The sequence below is a fragment of the Asterias amurensis genome, chromosome 15, assembly GCF_032118995.1.
Source record: "Asterias amurensis chromosome 15, ASM3211899v1".
Taxonomy (NCBI): Eukaryota; Metazoa; Echinodermata; class Asteroidea; order Forcipulatida; family Asteriidae; genus Asterias; species Asterias amurensis.
The window spans coordinates 4,637,228-4,650,527 of NC_092662.1; the positions used below are offsets into that span (position 1 = coordinate 4,637,228).

Here is a 13,300-nt window from a genome sequence, read left to right on the forward strand (position 1 = left end):
GTAAAATGTATATGGTTAGAAAGATATTGTAAAAGTAGAATACAATGATCTACACAATTATGCCTCGAAATTGCGTGGTTTTCTTGTTACCCTGTCGACTAACACGGTCGGCCATTTATGTTGACTCCCATAAATGGCCGACCGTGAAAGTTCGCGACGTAAAAGGAAAACCGGGCAGTTTCGAGTGATACTTGTGTGGATTATTATATTCTACTTTTAAAACATCTTTCTAACCATATGCATTTCATAACAATGGGTTTCAAACGCTTTTAATAGATCAACTCGTCTGATCCAAGGCAACGTGTTCCTTTAAAAACACATATGGAGGATTTCTTATGATTGAGTTCTTTTAAAAATTATCAGTTTATTGCTGACAGAATGCAAATTTAACAAAATGAACATTTGTTTTCCTCTAAAATAATATCCTACAAAAATACGCTTGTAAGATTATGTTATCATGCATCTTTATCCATGGTTTTTGACATTGCTTTCAGACGAACACTTGACTGAGTATGCATTATAATCTAAACCATGCACTTAACTACATTGTCATGCTAGAAACATTTTCATGCAATTTATGTATCTTTGTATCTTTTAGAAATTGTAAACTTGGGTGTTTCATTGATAATGATGCTGATTATTACTACTACTAATATTATTATCATAAAAACTAGAGATTTCATCTTCAGACTAATGAATTGCATAGACAGGTATAGCACCATAACTGAAAGCTCTGTGTACAAAAATAAATACTGTTGGGTTTTTTTGTAACAAAAGTTCTTTTTAAATACAGCACCATATTTTAAGATAATCTTTTAAAAAATATCAAGGAGTAAAATACATTCCCCCAAAACGGCTTACCAACCAAACTGCTGTGGTACAAATCCACAATGTGGTAGTGTCCTTTTGTTTATACCCAAGCTGCTAGAGCCTTTCCTAATGGCTTCATACATGTATTTAGTTTTTCTAACACAGATTAGGATCTGATTATTTCACTACATGTTCACAACTTTGCTAAAGTAGGATTAGAAACTTTGCATGGTGGAAATCTGATATACGATATAGAAAGGTTTGCGGTAACACCATGTAATGACTATCTCTAATGAGTTGAGGTGATTCTGAAAAGAACCGTTGGTTTCAAATTTGCTCAGCACAGAAAATCTATTGCTTACAGAAACAGGTAACCAGCCCAAATTGCAAACTGTTGTGACTGGTGCCCCATTCGATATTTGCTAAGCAAAGAAAATTTGTTAAGCAGTATTTTCTGCTTAACAGCTTCAGCTATCTGCTGAGAAAAGTTATCTTTTCAACCAGTAGTAACTGCCATGCAGCTCTAAATTGACCCTCGCCCAAAACCACAAGTTTGTTTTTGAAACACAACCTCCATCCCAAGTGACCTCATCAGATAACATAACAATAAATTAAAAACATTGAAAACAAGGTTAGACACTCAAAGTTCTTGGTGTGGGAACTTTTCACTGCGTATATGCCTGCCGAAATGGGTGGCCTTACTCCCTGTAAAGATTTCATATTTGTTGATGATTTCATCCACACTGAGCTTGCCATCTCCATCCCTGTCTGCAACATCAATTAGATGAATAGCCTGGATGGAATTAAAATTTTAAAGAACATATCAGTATTTTTTTCTTGGCTTACTTACTCTAAACGCACCTTAGGATGGTTGTGATCTTTAATAACGCAACTGGACACCTTTGGTAATTGTCAAATACCAGTATCCTCACCTGATGTATCCCAACATAAATTATGCATAAAATAATGAACCTGGGAAAATTCTAACTTAATGTGGTCTTCAAAATGCAAGAAAATAATGACACAAACACACCATTGTGGCACAAGTTGTTTGCTTTCAGATGCCTGAGAAAGCAAGTCTTTTAAAAGTTTTTTTTTTCAGAATCAAATGTTTTAGTGGAAAAAAGGGTCCTCTTTCTCAAAAACTACATTACTTCAGAGAGTCGTTCCCTCAATGTTTTATACTATCAACAGGTCTCTGTAACAAGCTGTCCTAAACGGCAGCAACAATATTATTATTGGGCTCTTTGCCTACCCCAAGCGATGACAGAAAAACTTGCACGGTAGAATTGCTCGGTGCCAATTCGATTTTTACACTAATATATTGTTAGTGACTAACAAATGTGTCCAATGACTTTAAAATCAATAATGCAAAATTTTATGCAAAACAATCCACCAGGCAAATGTCAACCGAGGGTGGTTTAGATGTTAACAAAGACACACACTATGTTACACTTGCCTCTTTCTCTGCTGTGGTTTGGTAGCGAGGTTTAACCCATTGAACCAGCTCATCTCCTTCCATCACACCATTGCCATCTTTATCAAGTTGCTGTTTGAAGATCTCCCGCTCCTCTTCCACCCATAGTGGCTCCTTTCTCTTCCCTGTCAAGTCTGTGGAAGAAAATTCAAAGGTTAATACCTTGGTTTATTTGTTGGTTGGTCTAGCTGCAGTTAACCATACAATACTATCAACCACAGCAATCATACCCTCTCCTTTTACCACCAGTGACATAACCAAATCACCCACACAAAAATGACTCATATGTGCAGACCTGGAAATCAATGACTTATTTTTTGGTTTTATCATTTGGACTTTTTTATTAAGCCACAACACCATAGGCTTTGTACATATTGGTATTAGAACGTCCTCGCTCTGTCAAAACACCAGGGGTGGATTTCACAAAAAGTTACGGCTAAACTTATCAACTACAAGACTTCTGTGTTAATTAAACAATTGATATGTGAACCAGTTGTCTCATGAATATGTATGTCTTTGAATATGCAGGAGGTTTATTTTAATAATTTGCATACAGACCTGGTAAGTCATTTCCATCATGATATTTCCCAATAAATTCATCCATTTCCACAGCACCATCTCCATTCAGATCAAAGTCCTCCAAGAGTTTCTCGATGACCACTTCCTTTGCAGAAAATAAACGAATGTATTAAGAACATCTTGGCTGTAAAGAGATTTTCGTTTTCCAACTGATCGAAAGTCCAGTCATAGATTGTACATGAGAAATGGTCTTTTGGCTAGTAACTTTTTTTCTGATAAGATGTGACACTACATACCTGCATACCGTCAACAGCATTGGGGTTGTAGAATGCCAAAAGCTCTTCTCCTTCCAGGAATCCATCTTTGTTTTTGTCAGCCATCTTGAACATTTTCTTGTTGCTTTTGAACTCCTTTATAACAAATAAGAACAATACTTGGTATTTATTTGGCGCTTATAAAAGCATCTTACTACCCTTGTTCATTGAGCCTTGAGCTTTTCTTAAACCATCTCAACTCCTTAATGCATATTGAAGCACCAGCTGACAAATGAGATCACATTGGGTCAACAGGCCTAGGTTAGCCATCTTTTTACCATTAAAAGCAATGTAACCAAACTGAGGCCGGAAGTGGAAAATAGTCTGGTCCCTCTAGCTCTAGTACAATAAGAATCACCAGTCATTATTATAAATACACACAGGGAACCTTTACCATTCTCATTTCATCATCGGGATATTGCTCATCACTTTCCGGTATGAAACCCAAGACGTGCTGACTGTACTCCTCCCAAGACAGGCGACCATCTTTGTTCTTGTCTTGGATTAGCATGTGCTCTTCAGCGATGACTCTGTCGATGTTTTTCAAGGAGCCGATGACCCACTCCTGCAGTTCCTCTGTGAAGGGGGTTCAGGGAATAAAATTTGTGAAAAGAAGAACTTAATTGTGATGTCAGATTTTGAAATCATCAAGTTTCAACTTAAGGTCAGAGAATTCTAATTCCTGTAAATGACAAATACAGGCCTCGATTGGGTGCCGTTTGCTTTTGCTGTGGTGTCCTTAGCACAGTTCAAATACAAATTCAATTTTTCTCATTAAGTGCCCCTTACCAGAGGAAAATTGATGTGTCCCTTCAAGAAACAAGTTCCAAGACCTGCAAATGTTTGTATTTCTTTAACATATTTCTTTACCTTTATCTAGATGGCCATCAGCGTTGACATCGGCTTTTTTCAGGATCACTTGAAGACGTGCCTTGCTTTCCTCCTCAGATAGTGTCTTGAACTCCTTGGCAGCCCTCTGTTACACAAGAATAACAAAAGGTTAACCCTCCTACCTTTGGTATCATTTTCCAGTGAGGTGATCAACCATTTGAAACTGGATTCAACTGTATGGGTTATGTATGGTGGACAGCTGTGCAAAGAACTAACCTTGTGTGTTCTATGAAGTACGCTTACACCCCTATGCAACATTATTCAAAAATGGTTAAAAATTCCTGGGGGGGGGGGGTTTCTTATGATCCTCAAGGTCATCTTTTCCCCCTACCCCTCAACACTCCCTACTCACATATCCACCAAGAAACATCTCATGATCAAAGGGCTTTGTCCGGGTAAGGTCCAAGTCCAGATCCGATGGCGGGACGCCTAACCCGTGCAACATCACCACAGCTGTCAGTAAGAGGATGCTCAAGCAGATACCTTTTGTTGATGACATTTTGACACCTGAGTGAGATGAGAAGATCCAATTAAAAGCCAGTTTCAAAAAACAACGTAGAGAAAGTCTTGTGGTTCACTAAAGTAATATAATTTACTTTGATTCATAATTTGTATTCACAAACAGTACAATATTAGTATCATCATTAATTATAAAAATAGGTTTTACCCCCCCCCCCCTCCCAATCCCCCCCTCCCCCCAACTGTGTGGCAAAGCGCCTCTACAGATTTTCCTTCTTCCATGCATGGCCATTACAAGTCCCCCCAACCCTAGTTGTGATAACGTAACCCTCCTCGCCGTCGGCAGGAGGGTTATGTTATCGCATGTAACTACCCGCCCCCCCCCCCCACCACCATTGCCCACCACTATATCAACCGATACCATTGATTAGTTTTTATCAGAGGGGATGTGCAAACAGATTACAATCATCATGGATGGAGCAAATGAATGATACAACCAATCAAGAAAACTCTAACATGATCTAGAATGATAACTTTCTCCCGTGGTTTAACCGCGTTTAACCAATTAAATTTGAGATAGATACCCATGTTCTGTTCAAACTTTACACCGGAAGTGCATTGACTCACCATGGACTCACACACCAACACCGACAACAGAAAAGTAAGTGCGACTACGAATGCGATATAAAAGGAAAACGGTTACAGTACTTGTCCTTTTGTACCTTACTAATGTTTACTTTTTACCATAGAAATAAAACCTGTTTATCCCCATTGCTGATAAATAAAATCATTAATCCGCACCATACTCACCTAAAAACAGCACACACACGGCGATCGAGTTTTGAGAAGTTCAAAGGTTGATAACATGAACTTACCATTTTGAGTACAGGTAATACTTTTACTTGTGCGTAAACTCTAACTGTGTTTAACAATGTTTTCTGCAAAAACACAATTATAAAAATTTAAAAAACCCATTTATTTAGCTGAAAATTTTAAATGAATTAGATCTTTATATCTATTTTGATCACTCTTTGGGTTTTTTATAAGGAAAATTAAAAGATATTTACTTTTCTTTAGAAGTGGTATCGCCCAGCCAGCCACACGTGATTTCTCAACGGCTATTTGCGGACGTTCTCTGCACAAACGACACGTGATGACGACGACTGTTTGTAAGCATTACATGAGAAAAGTGTCAGCAGTATCACAACAACAATAATGACTCTCCTCACTGGAAGAATCTTTTTGAGGGTAACTCGAAGAAGTTACAACAACTTTCAAGCTGTACGCTTACAGAAAGTTGCAATAGCTTCTTCACGACCTGCCAGTAGCTTCTTCCAAAAACCGCTGAATTTTATCGACGGCGAACGGGTGGCACCAAGTGATACAGCTCAACAGTTCAAAGTCGTGCAACCATCCACAGGTTGGTTAAAAAAGTTAAACATTTTAACATTATACTAGCCCATCTTGTTGAGCTGTTAATGGCTCCGCTTTTAACATCGGTCTCATCACTGTGACAGTGATGAGACCGATGTGATGAGACCGATGTGATGAGACCGATGTTAAAAGCGGAGCCATTAACAGCTCAACAAGATGGGCTAACATTATACATACAATATATATACAGCAGTTCCCAAGGCATTACAAAGCTGATAAATTGCAAAAAAGTGCGTATCTTTCATTGACACTTTAATGATAGATAAATCTCTGCCTGTACTGTAAATTTATGTTATTTTTATCGAATGCAAGTGGAAAGACAAAAAGTCAAAACAATAAATAAAGTTGTTTAGTTTGTTTGTCTGATGATTGTCTGTCTTTTTGATTGGCAATTTTGATACTGTCATAACTGATAATAAACAAGATAATATTTATTTTGTATATTCCGGCCGGCTAATTTATGACAAGAAGAGGTTACATCTGTGGTTTCATATTTGCTTTTATTATATACCATGTTAAGCAGTATTTCTATGCTCCCCCGCTCACGGGTATAGTTTCTAGATAGAATAGAAGTACAAGTAGCATGGTAGTACACACACAAAAAGTAGCTCCTAAGCAGGATGGTACATCATGTGACAAGTGCCCAGTTTCTTAAAGTGTTGGGATAACTTTCCGTATGATGCCAACACTTTTTCACTCATTCTTACAAAAAGGGAAATCTAATTGAGGTAAATTAGATACTATGATTATTTCATATCGAATGAAAAAGTGGTGGCGGGCGCCATACGGAAACTTTTCCATTCGCTATATATGGCATCTAGTTATTGTCACGGTATTTTGGCTGGTAACTTATAATTAGTATAATTTGTTTTGTGTTATTGCACTTCTCCAGGTGAAGTCTTGTGTGAGTCGGCAAGCTCGAGTCAAGAAGATGTGGAACTCGCTGTGGCGTCGGCCAAGAAAGCCTTTCCAGAATGGTCAGAAACACCAGCTATGGAGAGAGCCAGAATACTCCAGAATGCAGCAAGATTGATAAGGGTGAACAGTTTGTGCAAAACGTTACTAATTATTTCACATTTGGACCGGATAAAGTGCAGAATTTTGACGCGCAAATTCGAGCCCACGACCTGTGCAATTCTAGATAAGTGTCATAGCAACTAGTGCACTACTAGAGCAGTGTGGTTTGGTGTTTGGTCAAGAGTGGGGAAACAAGTCTAATGAGAAACTATATTCTTTTGTCATTCATTTCAAGTACGTTTTCTTCTCTCCAGGAAAGAATTGAAGATTTCGCCACCATGGAGACGACAGACAATGGTAAAGCCATCACAGAGTCGCGGGGTGACGTCACATCGGCAACGGACGCACTGGAATTCTTTGCTGGGCTGGCACCAACTCTAGCTGGTAAGTCTGTACTCTAAATCTCTTGCACGTCATTTGGTTCACTCTCTCAGAAAGATTATCAAATAATATACCACAAATAGTATACCTCCGTTGGTAGAGCGTCTACACGTTAATCCAGACACTGTTGGTTCAACAAGCGGTTGTTGGTGGTTGTTGAGATACAAAGTAAACAGATGGTGAAGTTTGAACTTTCACCTGATCCACTAGCTTTTTTCACTGGTTTAAATTTCATATTAAATACTTGATGCTTTTCAACATTGATCTAGCCAGCAAGACAACTTGGATAGAATTTTGACAGGTCCTTGGTTGTTTTAACTAGCAAAACTAGTGGACCACTGTTGAGTGTAGACGCTGAACTTTCACCTCTTTTTCTTTACCGTTTCATTTTACAGGTGAACATTACCAGTACCCTGGTGGCACCTTTGGGTACACAGTACGAGAACCACTGGGTGTGTGCGCCGGGATAGGGGCGTGGAATTTCCCCATCCAGATGGCTGGGTGGAAGGCTGCCCCTGCCCTAGCGGCAGGCAATACTATGGTCTTCAAGCCGTCTCCTATGACACCACTCACAGCTGTCATGTTTGCTGAAGCTCTCTTAGGTACAAACCACCACGGCCCTATTTCATAAAGCATTCAGCACAAAAACCTGCTAAGCACAGATAAGTATTGCTAAACAGAAACAAGTTACCGTCCAAAATTACATTGGGTTTAAGTTGTTGTGACTTGTGCCCCCACTCAATTTTTGCTTAAAGAGTTTTGTCGAGCTGTATTTTCCACTTATCAGCTTTATAAAATTGGGCCCATGGCCCTGCTTACTGTAAGCAAAGAGTTTGCCCTGTAATGAAGAATGGCAATCCTAGTGCAGAATTTGGCGGTAAGCAGAGCCTGTTGGATGGGCCCATTACACAAGTGTCAATAGCAGAATTTGAACCCCCCCTTTGCTGAACAGAAACACCAAAGCTTGACTCGTTGCTCTTTAACTGCTCTAAACTGCCAAAATTATGCATTCAAATGATTGTGTTCACCCATGGTTCACTCCTGCACAGACAGTGGCCTACCCAAGGGTGTCTTCAATGTTGTCCAGGGTCAGGGAGTGACCGGTGGTGCGTTGACCTCACACCCTGATGTCGCCAAGGTCACCTTTACTGGCAGCGTACCCACTGGTAAAACGGTAAGTCTATATTTGCTTGTTCCATTTGAAGGAATTATATATCTTCATATGGCCGTAGATTATTTTAGGCAGCATCACCATATAGATAAAAATTATTTGTTTTCATATCTGGTCAAATTTCGAACAGCCTGTAGGCAGGGCCCAATTTTAGGGAGTTCTTTTCTTTTTTGTTGTGCGAACATCAAGAGTATTTTATGGGTTGGCAGGGAATTTTGGCTTGTGCGCTTGCATACTCCACGCTTCTGGGCATTCTTCACTTACACAGGTAGTGCAGATATTTGGCACTTGCCTGCAAGCAAAGAATGGTGATCGTAAGCTTAGAATTTGGCGGTAAGCAGAGCCATGAAATTAGGCCCCGTGTTTTTTGCAGATGATTTGTTTTTTTGGAACAATACTTATTAGTAATAAATGTTTCAAACTCTTGAAATTAAGATCATGAGAAGTTGTGTGGATGATCTGAAACATGTGACCCTGGAGCTGGGGGGTAAATCTCCCCTCATCATATTCGCTGATGCTGACCTGGATAACGCAATCAACGGAGCCATGCTGGCAAACTTTCTGTCTCAAGGAGAGGTCAGTGGAATTTCATTGTACATTATTATGTATTAGACTTTTGTGTAGACTTGCCCTATAGGATTTTAGGCCCTTCTAGAAACCACAACTTCGGCTTTGAATTTGGCTGCAGGCTCTGTTTTTTCCGTCTGAAACCCTGAGCGCCTATACGCACAGCATGCGCAGTTGTCAAGTCAACGGAAGTCTGAAGTCATATACAGGAAGTCTTATGTTACGATTATTGTCCATAGGGAAAGTCTCAAGTTAAATGTATGATTGAGCCTTTGTTTGGAAAAGGCCTTTGACTTATTTTTGAGACTTGGCCAACAGGACTTTAGAGTTAGACTTAACTTCAGACTTGCTCAATCGGACATTAAATTTGAGACTTTCCCTATGGAATGTAGTCTTAACATAAGACTGCTTGTTTATGACTTTAGACTTACTTTACTTTAAAATACTTTCACAATTGAACTCTAGCACTATTGAAATTGAGAATTGACTTAACATTTGCTCTATATGGCTTGAGAATTGACATGAGACTGTCCCTCCCTAGGGTTTGAAAATTAAGACATCTTTGGGACCTGCAAACTGCCCTAACATCCATTGAATGTAAGGCTTTCCCTAGAAGACTTGAGACTTAACTTTAATCAATCCTCAATGACTTTAAATCACCATAAGAACTGAGGGGCTTACAAATACTTCAGACTTTATTCAACGAGACCTACGTGACACTCCTGATAAAATCTCCTCACAGGTGTGTTCAAATGGCACCAAAGTTTATCTTGAGAGAAGCATCAAGGAGACGTTTGTGGCGAAACTCCTAGAGAGAGTAAGATCCTTGAAAATTGGCGATCCCTTCAGGGAAGACACCCAAGTCGGAGCTCTCGTCAATCAAGAACACATGGAGAAGGTCCTTGGATATGTCAGGGGAGCTAAGGAACAGGTTAGTTCATCAATGGCTTAAATCTACAAGGAGAAATATGAAGATATAAAAATAGGGTATCTAAAGTGTTCTTATACAGCGCTTTATCACATCCCTAGCGGTATTATTTCCTGCAAGGTACATGTGTGTGGAGCTACAGTTTAAAGTATTAAACCTATTCCTATATGAATGGTTTCTGAAGTGCAGTGGCGCAATATTGTCAATTAAACCAGGAACACCAGGGCTAACCCTCATCTCTTTACAAAAAGTTCACTGGGTTCTTTCAAGTGTCGCGACTGGGACTAGAACCAGAAAAACCACTGCTCTTATCCACTTGCTCTTATCCACTTGGCCACAACACATTACTAATGGACCACTTGCATTGGCCATCGCCACTAAGGTACAACAATGGATGTATGTGCGTGGGAACATGCGGCGCACAACTCTCAGCCAATGCAAGTAGTTTGTCAACCTCAGTGAGGGCGCTGTTTGGGCTTGTGGTGCCATAATTAAGGGCTCTAAATCATGTTGAAAATCATGTTGAACAACACCACTCATAAACCACGGTGACTCTGTTTGGTGATTACACTTGTTTTTTTATCTTTCTCACACACAGGGAGCTACCATTCTTTGCGGAGGGGAGAGGGTAATCCCAGACGATGCAAAGCTTGCAAATGGATTCTTCGTCAGTCCCTGCGTAATGGACAACCTCACGGATGACATGACGATAATTGTGGAGGAGACATTCGGCCCTATTCTGACCCTGCTGACCTTTGACACAGAGTCAGAGGTCACAAGGCGAGCAAATGACACACCATTTGGGTTGGCTGGAGGGGTATTCACAAAGTAAGTTTATTCTGTCGATCTTGTTTTACATCATACCACCCTGAATCCATCCAACATTTATAAACCATCCGGCAGCCATCATCTTCTAACATCGTCTTCAAAAAATAAAATCTTGTTGCTTATGGGGGGACATTTAATTCTCTGTTGGTGCACCACTCGTTGACCATTGATCCTTGCGCAAACTTGACCAGTGTAGACACAAAAGAGGGGCGTTATCACTATGCTGCAAATCATGCACCAAATGCTCACAAATTCCAAACACATCTCATGTCTAAAGTATTTTCTTAATTTTTCTTGTCTCACCCAACCCAGGGATATTCAACGCGCCCACAGAGTGATCAAGAACATGAAAGCTGGATCTTGCTGGATCAACACCTACAACATGTACCCAGTCGGCTGGCCGTTTGGGGGCTACAAACAGTCTGGGCTTGGCAGAGAAAACGGAGCAGTCACGCTGAATAACTTCACACAACTGAAGAGTGTTTATGTTGAAATGGGCGATGTGGAATCACCACTGTAAAACAGAACTTTTTTACCAGACTGTGGGCCTTTTGCCAAACCCTATGTACTGAGTTCAGTTTCATGGAGTTGCTTAAGCACAAACAAAAGTAGCTAAGCACAATCAAATTATGCTTAGTAGACTATTTACCAGCCAAATTGCCATTTTGCATGTACAATCTGTAATGGGTACCCTGCCAAATTTTGCTTAGCAGAAACTTGTTAAGCAATATTGTCTGTTATATAAGGAGCTCTATGAAATTAGCCCCGGGATTTACTCTCTAAATGTAAACAAGTGAAAAACCACTTGTTTTGTCCGCCATACACCCTTGCAAAGAGCCATAAGGCAGACAACTCTTTTTACAGTGAAAGACAGGTACTTTCAACTCGATTTAGATTGAAGTTCGTTTCAATTTCGCTCAAAAAGAGTGACACAGATTGACTTTCACTCTCCAAAACAACTTGACACCACGTGAAATGTTCACTCTTTTATATTAAAAGAGAATACGGAGGTCATGACCTCTGTTGCTCTGGCCTTGGTCTTGGCCTTGGTGTCCCGTCCAAAGTTTCCCAATAAGATTAACAATGGAGGTGCCCTTGGCAAAATGAAATAAACTGATCCATTAGGCTCTGCCCATGACGCACGTGTGAGCAAGAACATGTGAGCCTCTCCAATGCCTTTCTGCACAATCTGCCGCGCGTGCCAAGCATACGCACAGGCATGTCGGACCTTATTTGTTGGACCTTCGTTGCATTGTGATTGGTCAATACGCAATGGGGCGGAGCTTAATGGATCGGTCTATTGGCCTTGCCTTTTTAAAGATGATATTCCAGGTCTGGCTCTGGTAGGGGCTAGTCTGAAATTTTTTTTTTGTGCTACAGCTAGAAAGCTGTCTCTTTAGAGGAATATTACTCTCTAAAAAGAACAATTACATCATTGGTATTTGTTGTATTATTTGAGAAAATGTTGATTTGTGGGGTAGGAATTGTCATAAAATATTCACATTATTTTAGGTATTTTAGACTGCCGAGAAAATCAAGTGCAGTTGGTGACGAATGTAATTTGTCAGACAGACTTTGTTGTATTAAAACTCACATGCTCGATCAACTGATAGTTTGCATAGTTTTCCCACATTGGGAACTTTATAAGATTTTAATTAAAATTATGGTGAAAGGCGTGTACTCTGTTTTCAGTTGTCATGAAAGTGCACAAAAATCACTGGCAAATCTTGCCCTTTTTATAGATTTCACTCAAGGGAGGACACTTAATTTGCTGAAATTTTCACAGTTTATTGTGTAATAAAGGGTGGGAATAAATTACTTTATCAAAGAGATTATATTTGTTTGTTTGGGGTTTCCTTTCAATTTGTTTGTAATACAGTGAGGAATAACTTTTTCTCACATGAACCAATTTTCACTGATTTGTTAAATATATATATATTTTGTTGGTAGTATATTTCCGCTGATTGAATCATTTTTGGTTGAATGACTCTGTTACTTTCAAAGTAAACAAAAAACATGTAACAAGTTAACAAACTTTTGCACATGCCATAGACAATGCAGAGAATACAAGGCATGCAAAGTGTTTGGACATAATGGACCCGAGTTACCAGTCATGTCGAGATCCGAACAATACTTAATTTTTAGTTTTTAATTAACTATTGCTTATTGTTTGTGATTTTGTGTGCGAATACCTCAAATAAAAGCATAAACTTACTCAAATCTGTAACAGCTATTTGATTTTCAAATCTAAATTTTATTGTGTGAAATGAAGATGACTATGTGAACTGAATACAAACATGGGTCTCAGAAATTCGGCTTGGTCCTTTATGTCATGTCGCGATTATTGTATTCCCTTATTTAGACCTAATTATAAAAAGCAGTAAAACTTTTGGCCATATAAAATCAATCCTCCCGCCAAAATATAATTGGTCTTCAAATAAACATATTTCATTACATAAAAAAGAGGGCTTCCAAGTTTCTTAGATGTTATCTCACAAAGTTTT

The 13,300-nt window shown here is 39.3% G+C and overlaps 2 protein-coding genes across 3 annotated transcripts; one reads left to right on the plus strand and one right to left on the minus strand.

The window, feature by feature from the left end:
* Positions 1 to 339: 339 nt before the first annotated feature.
* LOC139948094 (reticulocalbin-2-like) lies at positions 340 to 5,308 on the minus strand. Of its 2 annotated transcripts, none has more exons than XM_071946125.1 (8): positions 5,281 to 5,308; positions 4,364 to 4,518; positions 3,991 to 4,096; positions 3,515 to 3,696; positions 3,103 to 3,216; positions 2,846 to 2,951; positions 2,270 to 2,421; positions 340 to 1,603 (listed from the first exon to the last, which is right to left on the minus strand). In XM_071946125.1, the coding sequence occupies exons 2-8, from the start codon at positions 4,508 to 4,510 to the stop codon at positions 1,451 to 1,453; spliced, it is 960 nt and encodes a 319-aa protein (XP_071802226.1). In that variant the 5' UTR covers positions 4,511 to 4,518; positions 5,281 to 5,308; the 3' UTR covers positions 340 to 1,450. The 2 variants fall into 2 exon arrangements, with proteins under 2 accessions (XP_071802226.1, XP_071802225.1); XM_071946124.1 differs by lacking the exon at positions 5,281 to 5,308 and adding an exon at positions 5,215 to 5,252.
* A 329-nt stretch (positions 5,309 to 5,637) lies between these two features.
* LOC139948431 (4-trimethylaminobutyraldehyde dehydrogenase-like) lies at positions 5,638 to 13,004 on the plus strand. The gene is made up of 9 exons (XM_071946579.1): positions 5,638 to 5,890; positions 6,797 to 6,942; positions 7,176 to 7,305; positions 7,698 to 7,904; positions 8,352 to 8,476; positions 8,909 to 9,049; positions 9,783 to 9,971; positions 10,567 to 10,796; positions 11,109 to 13,004. Exons 1-9 carry the CDS (start codon positions 5,686 to 5,688, stop codon positions 11,314 to 11,316), a joined length of 1,581 nt encoding a protein of 526 aa, XP_071802680.1. The 5' UTR covers positions 5,638 to 5,685; the 3' UTR covers positions 11,317 to 13,004.
* The last annotated feature ends 296 nt before the right edge of the window (positions 13,005 to 13,300 follow it).